This window comes from Mandrillus leucophaeus, unplaced genomic scaffold, assembly GCF_000951045.1.
Source record: "Mandrillus leucophaeus isolate KB7577 unplaced genomic scaffold, Mleu.le_1.0 Scaffold67, whole genome shotgun sequence".
In the NCBI taxonomy this organism is placed as follows: domain Eukaryota; kingdom Metazoa; phylum Chordata; class Mammalia; order Primates; family Cercopithecidae; genus Mandrillus; species Mandrillus leucophaeus.
In genome coordinates, this window is record NW_012107252.1 from 3,721,557 (window position 1) to 3,745,312 (window position 23,756).

Consider the following 23,756-nt stretch of genomic DNA (forward strand, 5'->3'; position numbering starts at 1 on the left):
GGCCAGCAAAAGGCAGGGAGCCTCAATCTTATTCTCCCCTAGCCAACTGCAGCACTCTCTTTTAGTTGACACAGGCCAGCAGTCCTTTTGGCTCTGGCTAGCCCTGGGAGAAGAAGGGGCTCTCTCTTTAGCAGAATTTTAAGGGAAGACACAGCTGTAGACATTTCCACTGTCTAGGAAGGGTCTAGGTCAGTGGGATCATACCTATCCTTCTCAGAGGAAGACCTATCCCAGAGGGGCCACACTGAGGACAGACCAGACTGTCAGGTTGGATACTCAGCCTGAGATATGGCTCAGCAGCAGTCCTGAGTGTCATTCTGAATTCCATGTCTGACTGATGCACATGGGGGTTAGGCACTATCACTCTCACTCAGGGGCTCTAGCGACTTGCAGGTACACACGCAGTTTGCAGATTCACTCACAGGGATTCAGGTTGCTGAGTAGTCCTCTGGGTGGTCCTAGCCCTATGACTCCAAGACACAAGCCATACAAATGTGGCAGGGCCCAGCCCCATCTTCATGAGAGACATAGGACCAAATGCCAGAATTTGAGCTCGCAGGTGCCTCATGGGAAGACAGCTACATATCTCTATCACACACCCTACCCCAGCTTAGAGAGGATCAAGACAGAAAATCTGTGAGGAAGGTGGGTTACAGTGGTCATCATCCCTTACACAAAAGAGGAAACTGAGGCTCAGAGAAGAAAAGGATTTGCTCAAACAACAAGCCAAGGGTCGTACTAGAAATGGAACCCAAAGCTTCTGACTGCACAGGCATAAGCTGTATAGATACACTCAGGGTTCTCTACAGTCCCTGGGAAGGCAAAGCCTGGGGCCTTAGAGAAGCAAGTAGCGTAGTGGTCACTGCTCAAGGCCACGCCTGGGTTCAAGGTTCTTAAGCGCCTAAGGTCAGTGGGTATCAGTGGGTACATGGTTCCACCAAACTGTCAAAAAAAAAAAAAAGTGCCCCAGGGACAAAGGGTCTGAATGCTGTACATTCCTACCAGATCTTGATTCCAAGAAAAGAGCCACTGGCAGTGGGCCCTGGACTAGCCTGCGGGCATGAATGTGCAGGCAGGTTTATGGTGCCCAGGTCTCCATGCAGCTGGATTCACTGGGCACAAAGCAACCCAACTGCCCAAACATCATCTGGTCATGCTTATTACTGCTGCCCAATGAAATTTTATGCACCGAGTCCACAGGTGTGATTTCCCCTTCTTTATGAGGGCCGGAATGACATCACTGATGGCCAATAGAAAAGAGCCAATTATGTCCAGGCCATAAAAAGGAATGAGATTTTTTTCAACCAAATCAAAAGTTCCTTCAGTTTCATGAATGCAAGAGGCCCCTTTAAGGAAGCGTCCCCCAATCCTGCCTGTGGGCTCAAGGGACATGATTGCTTTCCAAAGACTAGGGGTCTAAGGCCAGAAAGGTGGTCCACCCTTGGCATTTATCATGTGACCTGCTATCACCACATTAGCCCCTCAGGGTCACCAGAACAGATGAACAAACCCTACCCTCAGACCCTAGCCAGATCCTCTCTACTCCATCCAGGGGAAAATTAGAAGAGACAAGATACTCAAGTTCCTTTATTACTCCTTTTGAATAACAGAAAAGAAAGCAAAGAGCATTCCCCCCGCTTAGAAAGAAGAGAACAATATAGAGGAAACGGGGGTGTAAGAAACTGCCCCTCACCCCCATAAGCACACAGCACAAAGCAAAAGGAGCCAGCCTTCCCCACCCCACCCCTCATTCAGCTCTACCACCTGCAACTGAGCCACACTGGCTCGGCCCGAGACAGCCCTGATGGCAAACAGGTGTGGCTAGCCCGGCGCCAGCCAAGGCAGGGGAGTAGCTCATTAGGGGAACACCCCCGTCGCTAATGGGTATGGCCACGGTGAAGCTATTGTGAGCAGGAGCTCAGCTTTGAAGATTAGGTGAGGCAGACGTGGGGGGAGAGCTGCTAGGCTGAGGCAAGGAAAGCTGCACATCCATGGAGGTCTGCCAGACAGACTGGCAGACAGGCCAACAGCTAGGACCAGCAAAAGAGCAGGCACCATGCTGGAAAAGGTGATGGACACTCTGCCTTCCATGCTTTCATCTCTTCAAGACTTAGGGGCAAACCCAACTCAGGGAGATGCATGTCATTCTCACTTTTAGCAGACTCAAAAATTTGAAGAGGAAGGGGACCAGCAGACTCTGGAGGCCTCCTTGGCTCCTTTCTCCCTCTCAAGAAAGGCTGTGGTACCTGGATCTTGGAGTGATGTGGGCTGGCAGTCCTGGTGCCTGCCAGCTCCAGGACAGGCACATACTATTTGCCTGCAGGAGCAAACTACTGTATTCCATGTGATATGCAGAAATGACGGAGTGTGGAGAGGCTCTGTCTTCTTCAAAGTCATCATTGGACCATGGAGGCACAGAAGGCCCAGGTTTGGGGAGCAGTGGGCCAGTAGAAGCCAACCAACCAGCCAGCTGGAAGATCCTACCACAGGGATACCTGTGAGGGGTGGGTGGGCTTGCTTCTATGCAGAGTTGCCACACTTGCTCATTCCAATACACTCTCAAAGAATGCTGTCGTGAGCAACCCTGCAGCTCATAACTGCCACGATTTCCTATGCTTCTTTCCAAGTCTTGAGCCTTAGGAAAGGGCCCATTCCCACTGGATCCCAGTCAGGGAGTCCTATCTAGTCAGAGCCTCCACAGGCAGCACGATGTGAGTCTGTGTCCAGCACGTTCAGGCTACTCCAGCCGAGGCAGCACTTAGCTGGGGACACAGCTCTTTGTCTCTCCTGTTTCCGTTCCCCCACCCAGAGGAGATAAACAGACCCTGGGTGATAAACGGCCCGCCTTTCACGATCACTTTTCCTCAAGTTGAGGAGAGTAGCTAGTGATGGATGGGCTGGAATTTGGTTATCAGGAAGGGCTGTCAGCCAGAGGTGCCTATCTCCTCCCCCACTACGCAGGGCATCATTACACTGTGGCATCGAGGTAAAATATGACCAAGGGGAGGGAAGGAAGAAAGAGGGGAAGGCTGAGCTTACACACGGAGCAAATTGAGCAACAATGAGAGCAGGCACGAGGCTGGGACGTTAGTTATCTGCCCGTGACACCTTTTATCTCTGCACAAATTGGTCCTTCCTCCCCCACCGCATCCTCTTATACAAACAGAGGCAGACACAATGTGTCACCACTGCAACAGCATAGCAATTTAACCCGAATTAGTGAGGGGGTCAAGCTAGGAAATAGGGGTTTCTCATTTCAACAGGTTCCTTAGTCTCAGCTCTGAACTACCACATTGAGCGAAGGAGGGTAGAGAGAAGGCAGACTCATAATTGAATTCACTCACTTGGCCACTGCTGATGTATAAAAAATTAATGCATGAGCCTCCTACTTACCAAAGCTGGTTAGTATCTATCTCACCTGCGAGATGCACCATGTCAGAAGACACAGCATGGGCTCGCCCCAGGCAGGCCTAGCACTCAGTGCCTTTAGCCAGGATAGGAATCAGCAAGAACAGGAAGAGAAAAGCACTGCCCAAGGACATCAGCCCCAAGACATAAACCCCTGCTAGAAGCCTACAGGACAAAGGGCTGGGGAGGGCTGGGGATACTATAGGAGCAGATCGCATCAAAGGTGGTCCTTGACAGTTCAAGAATACACTTCAGCCTACACAGAAAAAAGGCATCCTGGCTCCACCTCCAACAGAAGAGGTCCAGGTTGTTCTGTGAATAACCCCTCAGACAGACAGTCCCACACTGCTGCGCCTGAAATTGAGGATGCCAATGGCAGCACTGATGGCACTGACAAGGCAAAAGAACAGAGAGGAGAGGAGCCTAGCCTTTTCCCCAGTGACCTCGCCTACTGCAGGACCTGGAGTGACAGATGGAGAAGGCACCTTGGGACTCATTCTCCCCATCAAAGTCCCCTGATGGTGCGGCATGCGGCTCAACCCCTGCCCACTACCACGGCTCCACTACACTAAGATAACTTGGTCAAATGACCACGTGTCCTGGGGTAAGTGACTTCACCTCCATGCCCTGCTCTGTGAGGGTTAAAGGAGCCAACCAAGGGAAACATGCTTTACAAATAAAGCCTCATAGAAGGGATTCCAGCTATAAGGAGATCGATTAAGATCAAACCTGCAGCCGGGCGCGGTGGCTCAAGCCTATAATCCCAGCACTTTGGGAGGCCGAGACGGGCGGATCACGAGGTCAGGAGATCGAGACCATCCTGACTAACACGGTGAAACCCCGTCTCTACTAAAAATACAAAAAATTAGCCGGGCGTGTTGGCGGGAGCCTGTTGTCCCAACTACTCAGGAGGCTGAGGCAGGAGAATGGCAGGAACCCGGGAGGTGAAGCTTGCAGTGAGCTGAGATCGCGCCACTGCACTCCAGCCTGGGTGACAGAGCGAGACTCCGTCTCAAAAAAAAAAAAAAAAAAAAAAAAAAAAAAAAAAAAAAAGATCAAACCTGCAATGGCCTTTGGAGATGCTTCCAGGCCATCTGCATTGACAAGACAGTGCCTTGGTCAGGAAAAGGATACTGGAGAAGGCTTGCTGGGGGTGACAGGAAAAGGGAAAGTTCTAGAACCACTCTACAGCTGCAAAATGAATTCCAAGAAGCTTGGGCTGAGGGGAGGAGTTATGAGTAGAGGAAGCACCTTGGGACTCATTCTCCAAATCCAAAGATTCAGCACACAAATACCAAGGAACAAAAGCCAAGACCCCAGGACAGACACAAAACGAGAGAGCTTTCTACCTCAACCAATCACTTCATATTCAGGAGTATCACTGAGACCCAAGACCCTCAGACAGAGGCTAATGGAACTTGATTTCTCTCTTGAGAGAGCTTCCAGGCCCACCTAGAAGATAACCATAGCAGACACAGAACGGTCACTGTAGGAGTGACTACTGAGAAGTGGCCATCTCACTTCTGCTGGTGGGAGGGGAATGTCGAGGGTACTCACAGACTCAGCTACAATTCCCCAGACTCAAGCAAGTGCGCGTGCGTGCACACATGCGATCCCTCCATTCTCCGCTGCCGGCCCACAGCTCTGGGGGGAATGCACTGCTGACTTATCAGCCCACTTTGCCCCCACACTTGCCCCCATCCTCTGGGACGGCTGCAGGTTACAATTCCAACCACAGGCTTCAGAAAGATGATACACTTGCTGGAGCCTGCGAAGGGTCAGGAGAGAGTACTGTTTGAAATACCAGCATGACAGCTGGCTCCTTGTCTGTCTCTTCCTCCCCAACCCCCTCCCCAAACTTGTCATGGTACAAGAAGTCTACAAGCAGCCCATCAGCTTTAAATATCAGTGTGCGTGAAGCAGGAGCACGAGAGCGAGGGAGCGGGAAGCCGACAGCGAGCGCCTCTGTCGCCACTGCCTGTCAGGGAACACTAATGAATTTCACCACCAGCAGCCAGGCTTCAGATGGGGGTGAGCTAGGGGCTGGGGGGTTTTCTAGGGAGAACTCTGGCAATATTAAAACATATTTTCCCAAAGCGCTGTTAATAAATGTCATTGCGGAGCTGAGAACTACGGCCTACCACCAGGACTTCAAGGGCAGAAAGGCATGGAGCAAGCCCCACTGTCCTCTCAAACACGGACGAGAGTGCAAGTATGAGGCTGGAGGCAACCGGTTGAGCCCCACAGTGAGGCTGGGTGACCTTCGCAAGCCTCTCACTTCGTCTTGCCACTGTTACCCTCACTCATCTCATCAAGGCCTTGGGATGCCTTGTTGAGAGGACTAGGATAAGAAGGAAAGGCCTGAGGCAGGGAGAGATGACCAGCTGTGCCTTCCTGGCCAGACTTACCACCCACCCCACCTCAACCAACTTCAGCTCACTCACTTCACAGTGAGGCCCCACAGCAAGGGGTTACAGGCCATGCTTCCAGACTCAGGTGAGGTGGGGTGAGAAACTCTGGCACCAGTCCTAACGGGAAGCTACATTTCCCCCACAGATGTCAGGAGCCAGAGCTCCTTATTATTTTACAGATAAAGAAATGGAGTGAGAGTGGGAATGTGACTTTCCCAAGACCCTACAACTAGAAAGCAGTAAAGCCAGGAATGGAAACCAGGTCTCGTCATTCTAAAAGCCCTGTTCTTTCCACAATGCCACACAGCTTCTTTGAGGCAGGGCTGATCACCTCACTGTCTCCTGTGTGTCCTCTACCCCCAGGCTCTGCCCTTCCCCTCCATTACCCCCTACTGGTACACATTCACCTCTGGCCTGGCATGGGCCACAGCTGCCATGTAGCACTGGGCTGGGCTCCAGGCCAGGGTGAACCCAGCTGGGCAGAGAAAGCCCTGGGAATGAGCCAGGCCATCACCTGGGAGTCTCTACAGCTCACAGGACATGGCTGCAGGCATAAGCCCTCCCTCAGGTGCCCTCTGCACAGCTCTGAGCAGGAGTGTCTAATCTGGCAGCGACCTGCTGTGCAGGGGGCAAATGACATTTAATTTCCTCTTGGTTTCCCTATAGTACAGACGAAAGGCCGTCACCTGCGTCTGGGTCTGGCGGCACAGCTGGAAGTGTTCCCAGACATGCTGCTCTGGAGAGTTCCCAACAGAAACCAGAACACAGGCGGTGCAGAGGGATGCCCCATGGTCCAGGTTGCTGGTGTTCCCAAGGAAAGCCAGCTTCAAATCACTAGTGCCAAAGTTGCTCAAAGTCTCCAAAAGGCACTGTATATGCACATAGCGCCTCCCTGCTCCATGGCTCTTTAGCCTATCTGCCAACTATCTCTCATTTCTTCCCTATGGAGACCACATGAAGCATACAAGTGCCACAAACACCCTGTGGAACCATATGACAAGTACCTCCCCAGTGCCACAAATAGTCCTTAAAATTCTATAACTTGTATCTCCCCAGCCCCTCTCTAGGGAAACAATAAGACAAGTGCCTCTCCACTGTCCTTTCCATGGCAACTCATCAGGGAAAGGCACAGTGCCCCACCTGTCGTGACTGTAGAAGTGCTGGAACTGCCACCAGGGCCTGGCCTGAGCTCTCTTTCCCAGATGGAATGGCAGAAGCCCCAGCAGGGAATGGGTATGGAGAGGAGGCTGAGCAAGTGGTGGGAGGTTTCCAGGACACTTTGGTCAGTGCCTCAGCTAATGAGCTATTCTCTTTTTGGTCAGGGAAACCAGGAGCTCCTTAGCAGATTGAGCTGTCTCTAAGACACCTTGCTCATCCCACTACAGTCTTCCCCTGGCCTGTGGCCATCTTGACCCTATGCCTGAGCTGCCATTGTGTGGCCTACGATGCCCTCTGGAGGCTCCGCAGAGAGGCATCCTCCTAGTGTTCAGGATCTGGGATGCAGTCTAACCTCCACTCTCAAATAGGTACTCAAGACACAGCTGTGCCCTTAACCCTCTAGCTGGTCTCCTCTGCCCTGATTCCAGCTCCCCTGACTCCTTCAAGAGGTATAGGCACTTGTCCTATACAGAGTAAGACTTCTAGATGGGCATTAGAATAAGCTAGTGATTTTTAAAGTGTGCTCCATGGAGTCCTAGGGTTCCAAGGAGGAACATCAGGCTACTTCTCGGACCTGGGGAAGAGGAGGAAGAATGGGAGAGGAAGAATGGGCTGGGCTTTTCCCCATCTTCAACCAGATCACGCTGGGCTTTAAAATTCTGTTCAAAAGAAAACAAAGTTTAGTGCTAAAAAAAATACTACCATTCCATCTCTCTACAGTGCTCCTCTGGGTTCTCACAGCATTTTTTTTGTGCCTTTATTGTAGTGTCTTCATACTCTACCTTACTTACCCTATTATTAGGTATATGTGTACTGGTCTTTCTGTCCTGATCACTTGGCAGTCCCCATAGTCCCCAGCACAGTACTTACAGGGTCCAGAGCAGCTCTCAACAGGTGCTGACTTTAGGCTACTACAGGAATGCCAGCACTTCCGGGATATGCTGGGGTCAGCACCTTAAATGGCAATTTCCAACAGGATTCCTTGGGAGGGAAGAGCTGCAGTGGAGGGTAACTGGTATTTACTGAAAGGTCCTTGTGAAGATATATAGCACATGCCACTCTTAAATCAATGAATGGGACACATCTGCTACCATGAGCAATCATCTAAATCAACTTCCAGGGGACCAAACAGACTTTTGCATTTGGCCAATCTTTGGGAAAAATGCAACAAATTTCAACAGGAAATACTACTCATTAGAAGCTTCTAAACCCTGTGTGTGGGACCATGGGAACACAGGATGACGTTCATCAGATGAGCATTCACGGGTGTGTCCCCTGGCTTCCTATAGCCTGTAGAGGAGTCACTAGTCCCGTGTTTCTGGTTATAGGACTGAGAATGGGCAAAGCCCCTTGGCCCCATCAACCAAGCCTACTGCCTGGGCCTCCTTCTCCAGCTAGGTTTAGGGAGGGGGCCAGGAAAGCAGGGGACTGTGCTCCTCCTAGCTAAAGCCACTTGTTAATAGGCCTTAGATTCCTTTATCCCTGGGGAAAGGAAGGTAGCAATGAGCTCTCTTCTCCACCCCCCTCCACCGTGCCTCCCAGCAGGGCCAGGGAGGACAGCCATTAGTGTGTGCCTCAGCAGACAATGGGGAGGAGAAGTCTCCAGAGCAAAGGACAACTGCAGCAATTAGAATGCAGGGAGGTTCAGAAGCTATTTAACTGGGTGACCCCTGAGGTCGCTGCATCTGACTCCCATCCCTGGATAAATATTGTATGAGAGGGGAGGGGGTGAGCGAGGGAGCCGGAATGCTGCTCCTCCTTCCACTCCTTTCCCCATCCCATGCGCTGCCTCCAGCCACATACACCAGGAACATTATTTACAGTCCTGACAGTCAGAACAATCACTCTGCTAACCAAGAGGGAATGGACAAAGTCGACTTACCAAAAATTGACTATGGCAATTGAAGAAGAAACCAGAGCTGAGCCAACACAGACGCAAGGCTCCCTCCACAATCTGGGTCCAGCCGAAGCAAATATTCTGTCACCCCAAAACCCCAAACTACTGGCAGGTGAGGCTGGTCTCAATGGCAGAGAGTAAATCAGAAAAATAGAGCATCCTTCCACCTTTCGGGGGCCCCATAGTGAAAAATTCCTGGCTCTCATCACTACCTAGGTGCTCCTTGGCAAAAATGGGAGTCCTAGCTACCTGCCTAGAGGAAGCCAAACCAGCTACATGCCACTTGTCCAGCTTGCCCCTTAGCTGACCTAGTCGAGTAAGGCCAAGAGCAAGAAAGTCAGATATCGCAGGAAGGGGTCAGGGTGGGGGAAGAAGATAGTGTTTGAGAGCAGGCTGTGCCTCAGCCCCCACATGCACCGCTCCTCCAGTCCTGCTCTAATGCACCCTGACATGCCTCTGAAGACAGAGAGCTGTTTGCAGTCAGCACCGTGATTTGTTAGTAATTATTTCCATGGTGTCACATTGCTGTCACTCTGTTAACAAAGAGACAGGCTGCCTCGGGCTGCCTGCGAGAAAGAATCGCAGAGAAAAAGGCCTGTCAGGTTCCCGGGATTCTCTGGGCTGGCTGGCTTTCTTCCCCAAACCAACGTCCTCGCAAGCTTTGGAAGAAACAGTTTTACAGAACTATCAAGTCTGAGTTGTGTCACCCTTTAGCCAGGGTCACTGAGAATTTATCCCACCCACTCACAGTTGCCCTTCCCAAAGCCCCACAAAGCTAAGCCCCCAGAGTCCACAAATCATTCAGGCATGGGCCACTATGCCAGTTGAAGCCTTGAGTTCCCTGGCCTTCAAATCCTAAGACCTCTGCTCCCTGACTCATCTTCTTCACTGGGGTGTTCACAGCCTCTCATGTGCTCTTAGAAACCTGACCAAAGAAACCTAATTCAGACCAAACAGAAGCAGCCACCCTAATGGCATGGCTGGGGAATAAGAAGAATATGATGACAGGGTATCTTTGCCTCTTGCATCTGCCAGCCCCAGTTCAGGAGCATAGTGGCTCAGGTGCCAACACCCCTGTAGCCTTCATGTGCCTCTGCATCTGTGAAGAGACACTTGCGGAGCTGTCTCCGCATGTGACCTGTCTTTCCCAGTGCCTGGATCTGCACAGCATCTGCACTAGGAGAACTGGTGGTTTGCTTTAGCACAAAGTAATGTCTCCATTACCCTGGCTGGGAATTAGAGGACAGATTGGCAAGCGCTGACAAAACAGAGGTCACTCACCTTACAGGCATGAAAAGTTGGAGATTAATTCTCTCCTCTCACAGAGGGAATCAGACTCCAGGATAGTGGAAGGGAAGCACCAATACTGAGAAACCCTTTCACTGCCAAGCAGCAGCAGCTAATGTCACCTGTACCAATATCAGCAGAAAAGGCAGATAAAAGGCCACAAGCCCTAGAGAAGTCCTGCCAAGGTGGCAAGGCCCTCGCCATCTAGCTCCTGCAGAATCCCAAAGGACAGAAGAGCCTGGACAAGACTAAGATTCTTCAAGCATTAGATCCAAAAGGCAGACAGCTGCAAGCACTGGAATGCAAACTCCATGAAGGCAGGATGTTTGGGAAGTTTTCTTTCTTTATTCACTGCTGTATCCTTAATACCTAGAGCAGTACAGGGCACATAGCAGGTAGTCAACACATCTGCTGAAAGAATAAATAAATGAGTCAATACAGCTCAAAGGCCACTTCCACAGGGGCCCGTCTCTCCCTATCACAAGGCCTCAGAGAAGAGGGAGGCCAGTGTGGGTTCCAGAATAGACAGGGAAGACCACATGGCCAAAGGACTGGAATTAGGTTTGAAAGGGTGAGGGGGATTGGGACAAGCTGATGGACATAGGGAGATTCTCATATTAAATTGAAGATTCACATATTCATTCAGCAAACACACACTAAATAACTCAATAAAGTATAAGAGATGTTCCAACAAAAAAATAAAATGTAGTATAATACGAAGGAATACTACATAGAAATATAATAAAAAGCCTAAATTCTTCATACATACAATGCACATGAATCTCCTATACATTATGTTATGCAAAAGAAGTCAGACACAGGTCGGGTGCGGTGTGTCTCATGCCTGTAATCTCAGCACTTTGGGAGGCCAAAGCAGGCAGATTGCTTGAGCTCAGGAGTTCGAGACCAGCCTGGGCAATGTGGCAAAACCCTGTCTCCACAAAAAAAAATACAAAACCTAGCTGGGTGCAGTGCACGTGCGTATAGTCCCAGCTACTCGGAAGGTTGAGGTGAGAGGATGACTTGAGCCCAGGAGGTAGAGGTTGCAGTGAGCCAAAATCACACCACTGAACTCTAGCCCGGGTGAAAGAAGTCAGACACAAAAGAGGATGCCTTGCGTGACTCCGTTTATACGAAAGCCAAGATTAGGTAAAAACTAACCAAAACTAAAAGAAGTCAAAACGGTGGTTAGTTGGCAAGGGGAAGGCATCACTGACTGGCAAGAGCCACAAGGGAACTTTCTGGGATGATGAAAAAGGTTCTTGATCTTGAGCTAGGTGGTAGTTACCCAGGTGTATACTTGTATAAAAATATATTGAGCTATATACTTCACATTTGTATATTTATGCATCTGCACCTATTTTATACCTCAATTTTTTTTTTTAAGAGACAGGGGCTTACTCTGCTGTCCAGGCTGGAGTACAGTGGCACAATCATAGCTCAATGCAGCCTCAAACTCCTTGGATCAAGCAATCCTCCAGCCTCAGCCTCCTGAGTAGCTAGGATTATAGGCATGTGCCACCACACCAGGTTATTTATTTTTATTTATTTATATATATATATATATATTCTAATAGAGACGGGGCCATGCTACCCCAGGCTGGCCTCAAACTCCTGGCCTCAAACAATCCCGCTTCAGCCTCCCAAAGCACTGGGATTCCAGGTGTAGGCCACTGTGCCAGGCCTTGATTTTCTTTAAAGACCCCAAAACAAGCTGATGCTCAAAAAGTGCTTTTAAAAAAATCATAGATCTAAACAGTATCTCATACAAAGGAAAATATTTTCCATGAGCACCAGTGGTTCCTTCTTGGAGCTTGAGAAAAAAGGTCCTCCAGCCTTCACTGTCTATCTGACAGAGATCAGAAAGGCCCAAGCAAATGGCCAAGGCCTAGGAAGGTGAAAAACGTTCAAAATACAAAAGAGTAGAGCCCAGGTCCCCCACCTAGGAGGTTGTGACCTGGTGGGAGGCTGCATGGAACCTCTATTCCATGCCAGGTAAGCTATAGGAAAGCAGAGACAGGTCATACAGTGCAGCCAGGTGTCCAGCTGGTTCTGAGGCCCTCTGAAGCAGCCTGGATTCTGCCACAGAGCACAGAACCAGAATTCCAAAGACTGCCCTGAAGAGCCACCAACATAGGATCCAATTTGTCTTCCTGACAAACCAGGCAGAGACTGGCTGAGTTAGCCCAACTCTGGGCTAAGGTGAAAGTCTCAGAACATACAGCCCCTCCAGCCAGCAACGAGGAGGTGACAAGACTCTCATCTATGGTCAAGGGGAGAGCCTCATATCAAATCCAGGGCCAGAACCAAGGCGGCAACACTCACTTCTGGACCAGTTAAGCAGTAAAGAACCACTCAGTTATCAACTCAGGCCAAAGCATGAGGCTCCTACTGCCTTGAACATCTTGAAGCCTGATCAGTCATTAAGCAAGTATCTTCATCTTTTATCAGCGTTTTCACTGAGCAGAATTTCCATTCCAGGGGTTCCTATAATCACTACAATGATTTAGATCCTCTGACACCTTCCTAGGGGGTGAGGAAATGAGGCTGCCACTGGGGTTCCACCCTACAGCCTAGAAGTACCCAGAAAGTAAAACGCCAGAGGCCCTGTCTGCCACAGAGGGGCTGTGCTTGTTGACCAGACAGCAGAGCTTCTCTTCCAGCCCCCACTGAGGCACAAAGTCCTTCCAGAGCAGAGCAACTATCCCAAACTCAGGCTCCGAAGGAAGGACACGGGGTGAGATGCCTGTTGACTTGCAGCTCCAGGATCACATGGGTAAGTGTGAAGGGAGCTAAGGTTGGGAACCAGAAGAGATGCTTTGGCTCCAAAGAAACCTGCTCCTACCCTCAGGCCTGCATCTAGGAAATGGTTAATCCCCAGCCAAGCCCACCATCAGGAGCCCCTTTAGTGCCAGTTCTGGGCCCGGGGACATGCGCAGGAGGGGGCTTTCACGTTTGTGAGTAGGCTAGCCCCAGGGGCATCAGGCAGAGGCGGAGCACCTCTCGTTCCTCCAAGCCCAAGAACTCTCAGCCCAAGGAGCTGTCAGGCTAACGAGGCTACCCCACCATCACTCCATCTGAGCGTGGCAGGCTGCACCGCACGACTGGCTTCAGGTGGCTCTTCTTTAATTAATGGCATCCCGGGCTCTGCAGGGAGCTTCACCCCACAATGAATGGCCCTCTCTCATTAGAGGCAAGCCTGCCATGATGTATTCAGGGTGAGGGCCAGGATTCATTTCCCTGTCTGTGGGTTGGGGATGTGAGGGAGGGGAGAGGCAGCAGGGAGAGATTTATATCGAGTGACTTGGATTAGCTGCAGCTGAAACATGACCCCATCAACTCACGCTGCCTTCTTGGGGCTAACCTGGTGCACCTCTGCTGACGAGAGGGCTCCAGGGAAACTGAAGGGAGGGCAGAAGGTCTGGTTCCCATTCTCTCTGAGCTCAGACTATAACTCTAAGTCCCAGAATTCCTATACAATCTTCAGAACCTCCACCCCTGCCCCCACTGTGCACTGGGAGCCTGGGCTGATTCTGAGCCGACCTTACCCATCAAGAGACTTTTTATGGCCAGGAAGCTGACCCACTGCCCTCATGCCCACAGGACTGAGACCCTGACTACGGCCTCAGTTGACTCTTCCGCTTTGGCAGAAGGCAATACCCTCATTCCTTACCTCACAGAAGGAGGCCATGACATAGTTTGCCCCCATAACTGCCACCTGGATAGGACCCAAATATGTTCCGCCACAGGGCATCTCAGACCTCAGGCCACCCTGCACTAGGGAAAAGGCTCCAGTCTGACACAAAAACATGCCATCAGTCATTACCTCACTGGATCATATGATGATCCATCACGATGAACCCAACCTCCAGGGTGGCGAGGCTCTGGGCACACTAGTCTCCTTCCCTCCACTGCCCTGACCCACCCACTCCAATGGCTGAGCAGGGGAACTGGTGCCCTTCTAGGCAAAAAAAAAAAAACTGGGGCCTTTGGCTATCCAAGTTTCAAATGCACTTCTCACAGACTTGGAAAGAAAGTCACCCTGCACTGTGCTAGCCACATAGGTGGTTGTAGGCCTAGGAGCTAGGTTGATTCAGACTGGTAGCAAACAGCACACAGTCCTACAAATTCCTCATGCAAATATCACTAAACTTGACTTTCAACTTTGCTTGTGCTTGGAAGAAAAATACTTCAGAACCTGCTCTCTTTCCATTCTCAGCCCCCTTAGAATGTCCAATTCACTAAGAGAGCTGGAAGGTAGGCTTTCACCTGTCCCTGTCAGCCAATCAGAAGGCTGCCTGGCAGGCCTGCTGTGTCCCTAGGGAGGCCAGGCAATGCCTATCATCTGCACGCATTCACTTCATGTAATCCATGCTTCTTCCTGGCCCTTGTGGAGGAGCATTTATCTCTCTTTCCTTCCCTACTCAGAAAGAGATGTAGCTCAGTTCCGCTTTGCTAAGCCCTATTTGGCAATATGTCTAAACACATGCAAACTTAATTAGCTCAGGAGGGGAGCCCAAGCGCTTGCAAGGACAGATAAAAGTAATGGGAAATGAGACAAGTCAAGGCTGGCAGGGAGTTCTTACTCAAGCCCCTTCCCCCAGCAGGCTGCTAATCAAAGGTGATGCAGTTCAGTGCTGATACCAACTGGCACACCTGTGGGCAAGGGGCAAGGCTCTTGTGAGCCTGGTGACACGGTGCGATGCCCCATGTGCTTCCAAACATAAATACAGAATAGAGGTGTCCAAAGTGATGCTGGCTGAGGTTTCCTTAAAACAGATTTGAAGATTCATTAACTTGTAACCCTTCGAGGAGACTCTCAGGCAGCCCCAAATCATACCCACCACATCTCCTGGCCAACTAGGCTCCCATAGCAAATGAACTTAACAGTCCAACCCCTACCAATACCAAATGAGGAACCAACAGCCTAGGGTGTCAGAAAACATCCCGAGGCTCTGCCACTCGGTGCGAACAAAGGAGAGGAGGAGGGTATTCCCACCGTGTATCACCAAACCACAGCCATGGAGGAGGATGGTCAGACAGGACGTTCATTAAACACATGGTTCTAGAGTCAGAATGCCCAGGTTCAAATCCCTGCCCTGCCACAAACAGGTTATGTGCCCTTGACAAATTACTTACCTCTCTAGGTGTCAGTTTCCTCATCTGTTAAAAAAGGGTTATAAAATGAACTTATTCCACAGAACTGTGGTAAGGACTAAATGACATCATATGAGTAAACAGCACAACAGGGCTCCTGGTAAGTAATAAGTGCTCAATAAACAGTGTCTCTCTTTATTCTCTGATGTTCACTTTTCCAGGAGTCCCAACCCTCTGTTTCGGAGGCACAAATCTCTCAGAGAAAGCATTTTGCACTGCTCCTGGGACCAAGTTCCTCCTCCCTGGCCTAAGCCTGTGGGCTATCTCACCCAGTACCCACCATGGAGGGCCCAACACACAGTGGCAGTGAGGAAATCCAGGGCTTCCTGACATTAGCAGCATAATTCTCTAACCCTTAACATTCAGGCTGGTGTAGCAAGGCCTAAGAATTGCTCCTCTAGTCCATTTGTCCTGTACACTGGCAATGAATGCTTCCTGAATCTACCTACTAACAGTCCTCTGTCGTTCTTCCTGAGCAGAGATTCCACAGGAACATTCCATTACTTAGTTGTCACTTATTCAACAATTATTTATTGAACAACTACTACATGTCAAGTCTTGTCCTTGTCCTAGGGTTACAACAGTGCTCACAATGTAGTGCAAGAGACAGACAAGTAGAGGCAGCCACAGCATCATTTTATGTATTAATGTGTACATGTGCTCCAGGAAAACAAAGGAAGGCACCTAGAGAAAGAAGAGGGATCACCAGGAACCGGCCAGCTTGTGCATGTGGCTGGTGGGGAGGGGTGCAGGGGTGGCACACAGAATATTGAGAAGTGAGGCTAAAGATGTAAGCAAGAACCTTGAAAGTCCCAATAAATGGTGTGGACTTTACCCTTGAGGGCAAGGGCAAACCTTGAAGGGTATTAAGCCAAGGGATGACATAATCTGCTGCAATTAGGAGAATGGAATAGAAGCAGCAAAACTGGAGTCAGAAGGGACTAGTTAGAAGACTTTTGTAGCAATCCAAGAAGAATATGATCATCCTGACTGGGCAGGGCAGTAGGATGGGAAGAAAGGAATAAATCTGAGAACCTCTGGGAGGCAGAATCAACAGGATTTGGCAATTAACTGGTGTGGATAGAGAAGGGATAATTTTCAGATTTCCAACAGAACAACTCAGTAGATGGTGCCAGTCATTATTTGAGGGAATGATGGAGGACAGGGTGTGAGGAGAAAGATAAACATCTGAGCTTGAAGGGGCCTGTGGACAACTAGGTGGACATGTAGAGTAGGTAGCTGGATATGCAGGTGTGGCGTTTAGGTGGCAGATTAAGCCGATTTCTTTTCTCCAGTTGGAGAAAAAGATTAGAAGACATCAGCATACAGAGGATAGTTGAAGCTATGGCAAAAGATGAGATCACTGATAAGTGTGAATGTGTAGAATAAACAGAAAAGACAACCAGGATAGAAATCAAAGAAACACCACTATTTAAGAAACACCAACATGAAAAAAAGGAAGAAAAGAAGTATTAATATCTACCCAAGTGACTGAGGAGGAGAAGCCAGAGAAACAGAAAACATAACAAAAGTACAGATAAAGATGATTTCAAGAAGATTGCAGTAGTCAGCTGTTGAGCAATGCCAAGAGGACCCAGCCCAACCCGCCGCAAGCATGTCACTAGGCCCCCTTCTAGCCATCTTCCACATTCCCACAGGACAGTCACGACCCCACAGTGCTCACCCAGGTGTGTGGTTCCATCATGGCACCTTTCACTCCAGGTAACAGCAGTCTCTTCAGTGGTCTTGACCGCTTGACAGCAGCCTCGAGGAAACCTCAGTAGCCCCTGCTGAGTGCATGCTCCCCATCTCCCCATCTCCAACAGTGACAGTGTAATCTGGGCAAGTATCTTTCCATCTCCAGACCTCCTAAAACCTGAAGTGAACTCCAGGTCCACACCAGTAGAGCACAGCCAGAATGTAGTATGCACACCCCAGCAAGAAGGCGGGGGGAAAAAAGGAAGTCAAATGCCTGCATTTATGTGTTCAACCTCCCTTCTCCCTCCAGGGGGAGGAAAACTTCCTGCTCCAAAACTGAGGCTGAGCCTAAGTGAGGGTCTTCTCACCAGACTCTGAGCAGGCCCCTGGCCCCTATTCCACCAGAGAACAGCATCTGATTCTCCTACCCTCTCTAAAGGGGACTCTTCCTAGACTGCACTAAGGGCCAGGGCCTCCCTCAGGTCAGCTCTTTCCCTCCAGTCTTTCCCTCTTCTCAATCTTCCTTCTTCTCAGACTCAGGGCCCACTGGGAAAGCCTCTAGTCTAGCTTCTCAGCCATGCTGTGCTGTTTGGCTGGTGAACCTGGATCTTCAAGCTACAGGCTAAAATCTAAGTTCCTCAAGTGGGTGCCTGTGCATGTGTCCCTCCTCAGTCTACACCAGCGCTAACCCCACCACAATACCAAAGATGGAGCCCTCTGAAAGAGGCACTTTCTACCTGGGTAAGCAGAGAAACACCACCAAACCCAATGGGAAGCTTCAAGAAGCACCAAGCAAGGTGAAGAAAAAGTAGGGCAGGCAGGGAAGGCAAGCTGACCAAGAGCCAGACCCGCAACAAGTGGTGTTTCTTCAAAAACATTGAGAGGAAAATTAAACCCACACCACTAAATAACAACTCACCTTAGCAGGGTCTGTGACTACACACCAAAGCCCACGTACACCTGGAGAATCAACTCATCTGGCTTTGACAAAAGATGGACATAAAATGATTTGTCAGGATGGGAGCAGATATCTTTTCTCCAGTGGGATTTATGCTGCCACTTCAGTTCCCATTTCTCAGTGCCCACTTATCAGCCCCTTTCCAACAAAAGTGATGTGAAGCTGCTGGGGAGAGAAGGGGAGGAGGAGGTAAGGACAGCAATGAGAAGGAACTATGGCTTCCGGAAACTAGAGTGTGAAATGAAAATGTTTGCTGAATTCCTAAGACTTAGTTAAATCTGAAAACGGATGTCAAAATAAGAAGTAAGCCACAGACTAACAAGTTGTGAATGTCAATTTACCACCACCCTTGTCAGGCTCATCTGCAGCCTTTACCGGGCGCATAAAAAGGTGATGGCTCTGACGAGAGCCATATGACGAGCCTCTGCCAAGAGGTTCCAGGAACACCGATTAGCTGTGCGCTGTCACGCAGCACTACTTAGGTTTCCTCTCCGGCTGTTTTTATTTTGTTACACATTTAATTAAGAGCCTTCCCAGCAGTTATGCAGAGACCTGTTTATAAGAGGCAGCCACAGAGCTCCCTCCCCCAAGCCCTGCCACCTGCTTCCTTTCTGAAAACCCTTTTCTGAAGCTTCACCAGCCTTCCCAGTCCAAACCCAAACCAGACAACCAAGTCTGCCCTACCCATCTCTTTTGGAAACTACACGGTCTTAGAATTCAATTCTGTCTAGCTACGTGTCTTTAGCTCTCCGAGCCACAGGGGTTTTTGGTTTGTTTCATCTATAAAAGAAAGACAATACCACCACCCACCAGAGATGCTAGTCAGGAGGTGTGGATGCGGCAAGGTATGCGCTCATTAAAACTTGGCTTCCTTTCATATACGGTTGGGTTCCACAACCCAGTCTCTCTTCTTGATGATATCATTTTTCAGGAAGAGGCAGGGCAATCTCCTGAGTCACTAACACCTGTCCAGGGTCCACTGTGCTACAGAACAGGCCAGACCAAAAGAAGACAGCACCCTCTGAAATTCCCTCTCCATCTCATGGGGAGATCAACTCCAAGTTTATAGTCTCCAACCTCATGTACGGGAAAGTTTTCATATACACACATATGTACACATCATGCACAGTTAAAGTAGATGATTCTGAAATGCATGTGTTTGGAAGGTGAAGATGCCAAAGAGAGAACAACACTGGATGAAGGCAGTCCTGGGGAGGCTACCTGGAGGAAGTAGAACTCTGGACTGGACCAAAGGGCCTTCCTCCTGGGCCATATGAATCCCAGAATTCTGGGTATCAGCCTGAAACTGGTCCCACCTTGAGTAGCTTCTCTTGGGCTACAGAGATCCACGTCAAGTCCCTTCCTCGCTTTAAGGACTCAAAGCTGCCCAGGACGCCATTAACAAGAACAAGAGCCTTCTTCCTCCACTCCTTCTCCATGGACTCCTTCTGAGTCATATTTGCTTCTAATTCCAACCTGTATAATTTCCCTGACAAAGAGGTGTCACATGGGAATATGGAGACCTTCTGGAGTAAACCAAGAGGGGTGCAGTCAGTGTGTGTACACACCTAAAGGGTATGAGAGATGAGGTCTGTGTGTGCTCATGTGATTTGGGGCCTTTTCTTCCTCCTGTCTCACCTAGAAAGTTGGGGTCCAATAGCAGGCTTGACACCCACCTGGGTACATAACTTCACCTCAATGTCCAGCAACCAAAAGGCTTACAAAGGGCCTTGGTGAGGAGATGACACCTGATGTGGTAGAAAATGTTACTGCAGAGCTACTACACCACACACCTCACAAACATCCCACTTTATGCTCAAAAGTTCACACACACACACACACACACACACACGGAATACCTGTTGCTACCTTCAGTCACCATGAACACAGAGGTAATAGATTCTATGACTCCTCAGCAAACAATGCCCCCACCACCTCCATCCCACTTCAGTTCCCTGGGGGCCATCTGAAGCCATGTATTCATGAGGGCAGACAAGATGCACAAGTGTCAGCCCAGCAAAGAAACTGATTCTGTCTTCCATAACCAGGACAGGATCAGGAGACAAAGGTAAAATAAGCAGTGGGGACAGAGGAGGAAAGAGGAGGCTGGTGACATGGGCAGCTCCCAGAGCAGCCCTCTCTCATCCCACCACTGGGCTCCTAGTTGGATCACCAGGGTCCTGCAGGCCAGATAAAGGGGCAGCATAGTATAATAGTTAAGAGCAAGGACCTGAGTTTGAATCCTGGCTCTGTGTGTCCTTCAGTAAATTACTTAACCTTTCTGTACCTTTACTTCCTCAGCTATAAAATAGGAAGAATAATAATGCCTACTTTATGTAGTTGATAAATAAGTTACTATATTTCATTACATAATAAACATGGTATTTGGCTTAATTTTTTTTTTTTTCCAAGACACTCTTTTAACTCCTCCCTTCCAGGGCAGTAACACACAGCCCCAGCAATTGGAAGGGCTGTCATGAGCAGTGAGACCTGGCAAAGGCGGGAAGGCCCCAACTGTCCAGGCATGCCCTTGACTTCCCCACACCCTGCTCCAGAGAGGCAGAAGGCAGGGCTCCCAACCCTCTTCTATCCCTGGCAGCCTCAGAGACCTGAAGAATCAATGACCCAGCTGCCTTGTAGACATTTAAGCCTCCAAAAGGCAAGACCTGGTCCCACAGATTCCAAGCTCTGCCAGCAAAGTAGCCCTTCTCATACTCACATGACTTTTAAGTCCCAGTCTCCACAGGTGACAAAAATTGACTTGACGTTTGGATCTAAGAGGCCTTCCTTCGCCATCCACTCATCGACCCTCTGAAAAGTACACAAGAACAAATGAGATTTTCCTTTTTTTTTCCCTGAGCCTGTGAAGAGCCACAACAGCGAAACACAGATAAGCTGCTTGTAATCAGAGCAGGAGAAAATTGTAATCTTATCCAACTATGGCCCCCGCTGTGGGCTCTCAGGCTTGGCTGAGAACCACGGAGGTATTTGGAAGACAACCCCTTAGGAAGATTCCGCAGCCCGAGTGTGTAGCCGGAGGGAGACCCTACACTCGCCTATTGCCTAGCAGCCTGCTCAGATCCCAGCAGGTCAATTCAAATACCTTGCTCTGACTTGGCTGTTCCTCTCATTGGTCCCCTGGCCCAGCATAGACAGGTTGTTGTCCTGGGGCATGAGAACACAGTAGAAGGAGGCCCCAAACAGGGGCTCCAACCCACAGCTTCACTCATTCATTTATTTGTTTTACTCTTCTACCAAATGTTTATCAACCAAACTTACAAATTTGGTTATTCACCAAATGAAGGTGACGAAAATTTTCACCTTAAGAGTCCCCTTTACTGGACTGGAGCCCCATCCTGACACCTGGGATAGTGCTGCCTGCTCCAGCTGCTAAAAGTTCAAAACTGGCCCCCAACTTCGTATTTCTCTTCTTCATGGCTGAGGATTCAAATTCAGCAGAATATTTTGAAGGCTGAGCTCAACTTCTACACAGGGAGAAAAACTGCTCCTAAACACTCTAAATCCTTCTTTCCCTTCAACCCTTTGATCCATTTATTTGTGCTCACACTGGAAATTCAAATACTAAAATCAGTATACAACAAGAGAAATATCATAAACAATTCAAGACTGGGTGTGGTGGCTCAGGCCTGTAATCCCAGCACTTTGGGAGGCTGAGGCAGGCAGATCACTTGAGGCCAGGAATTTGAGATCTGCCTGGCTAACATGGCAAAACCCCATCTGTACTAAAAATAAAAAAATTAGTTGGGTGTGGTGGTGCACTCCTGTAATCCCAGCTACTTGGGAGGCTGAGGCAGAAGAATTGCTTGAGCCTGGGAGGTGGAGGTTGCAGTGAGCTGAGATCACACCACTGCACTCCAGCCTAGGTGACACAGCGAGACTCTGTAAAAAATAAATAAATAATAAATAAAAAGAATTCATGAAGCATTGCCTATTTTTCAGAAGACCCCAGGCATGGAGAGGGAGTCACACCACTGCATCTACCCATGCAAGAGATTATTTTTTAAGGCTATCTCACATAGTCGTTAAAAATGCAGGATTGGAAGTCAGACACATCTGGATTCCAACCCTTGGCTATTCTATATCCTGGCTGTGTCACTGATGGAGAGTCATTTAAAAGTCATGTAACCTCTCTGAACCTCAGTTTCCTTCATCTATAAAACCTTACACAGAGTTGTTCTGAGAATTAAATGTGATAATGTTTTAAGTACCTACCACAAAACAGGCAGTAGGCTGAGAAGGGGAGAAAGGCAGATCATCATAATACAACAGATCCAGCACTGGAGACGTGACCACAGTGCTACAGGACCAAGAATAGGAAGTGGCTAGCCCTACCTTTCACAGGGAAAGGAGTCAGAAAAGGCTTCTCAAAGAAGATAACTGAAGTAGGAACCTGACATGGTGGAACACAGTAGAGGATACTACAGGTAGAGGCAAAGGTACATATGCAATAATTTTGTATTTGAAGCAATTATCTGTTAAATGTCTGCCTTCCCTGCGAATATAAGCACCACGAAGGCAGGAACTCTGCCTTACTCACTACCTTAATCTCTCACCCAGCACAGGATCTACTCAAGAGATATTTGCTGGTTGACTGAAAACATGAGTAGGTAGAAGTTTAGGGTGACTGAAGTCCACAGTATATAGAAAGAAAGGACAGAGGCTGGAGGACTAAGTTAGGCCAGACTGTAAAGGGCCTCGTGTGCTCAGCAGGAAATTGAGAGTCCATGGATATCTTTAAGTATCTTAAGTAGGATTACTTCTAGCAGGTATAGGCTGGCTCCCTGGATACCTCTGTGATGCCAGAGGCCCGGCCCACGCTAAAGTCATCCTTGACTAAGGCCAAGGATCCTACCTAGTTCCGCGGCTATAGCAGCCCGATCAACCAGAATGTCAGAGTTGCTCCCCGGTGCCAGACTATGCAGACCATGTGGTCTCTATAAACGCTCTTTACAGTCTGTACACCACAGAATCCTCCTCAGCCAAAGAATCTTCCCAAAAGATAAATTCTGGATCCTCTACTGCTGAATGATCTGTCTCCTCAGTTACTCTGGCCCAACTCTTTGCATGTACAGGCATGTGCGTGTGCACACACACACGCGCACACACACACGCGTGCACGAACACACGCGCACACACACACACGTGCATGAATCCTTTCCCCAGGGTCACCTAAGAGGTAAGGTGAAACCAGGGCTCCCTAAATCAGTATAACCTCCCCCAAGCTCACTGTTTTATATCCCCAAGTTAAGTGCCCCACATATTAGAGGGGCTCCCCGACGCCCCAACTCCTGCACAGTGAAAGAGAGAGCAAGACACAACAGGAGGCCACACTCAGCAAAACTGGGCCCTTATCACAGGAAGCACTCAACACTCACTGGGGTCCCTGGAAGCTTAGGACCCAGGCCACTCGCTTGCACAGCAGCTATTTAGTGAGCACCTTTTACCACGAGTCAGGTAAACATCTAGCTGGCTGCCTGCTAAGGGCCTTGGTTCGGACAAGAAATGAACTCTTTATCTCCATAAACATCTCAGGACTAATGAGATGAAGCAGAGTCCAGTCTGGTCTCCTAGTGCAGCCAGAAACTCTCTTCAAGCTGATACCAGGAATTTTCCCCCCTTACCCACAAAGCATGTAGTAGCAGAAAGTAGCTTCCTGGGTGAGACTCAGAATTCTTTGAGCACCCTGCTCCAGGGCTGGCCTAGAGTTAGCAGGGGTTGCCTTCTCAAGATCACATCTCCTCCTTGACAGGGGCCACTGAGA

At 49.3% G+C, this 23,756-nt stretch overlaps 1 protein-coding gene across 7 annotated transcripts in view; it reads right to left on the minus strand.

Annotated features, from left to right (window-relative positions):
* Nucleotides 1-23,756, minus strand: part of ERI3 (ERI1 exoribonuclease family member 3) — a 140,989-nt gene that overhangs the window by 67,056 nt on the left and 50,177 nt on the right. For all 7 annotated transcript variants that reach the window (XM_012001842.1, XM_012001839.1, XM_012001841.1 and 4 more), the window contains one exon: nucleotides 20,694-20,785. In XM_012001842.1, the coding sequence (XP_011857232.1) occupies nucleotides 20,694-20,785 (92 nt within the window). The remainder of the gene's footprint in view (nucleotides 1-20,693; nucleotides 20,786-23,756) is intronic.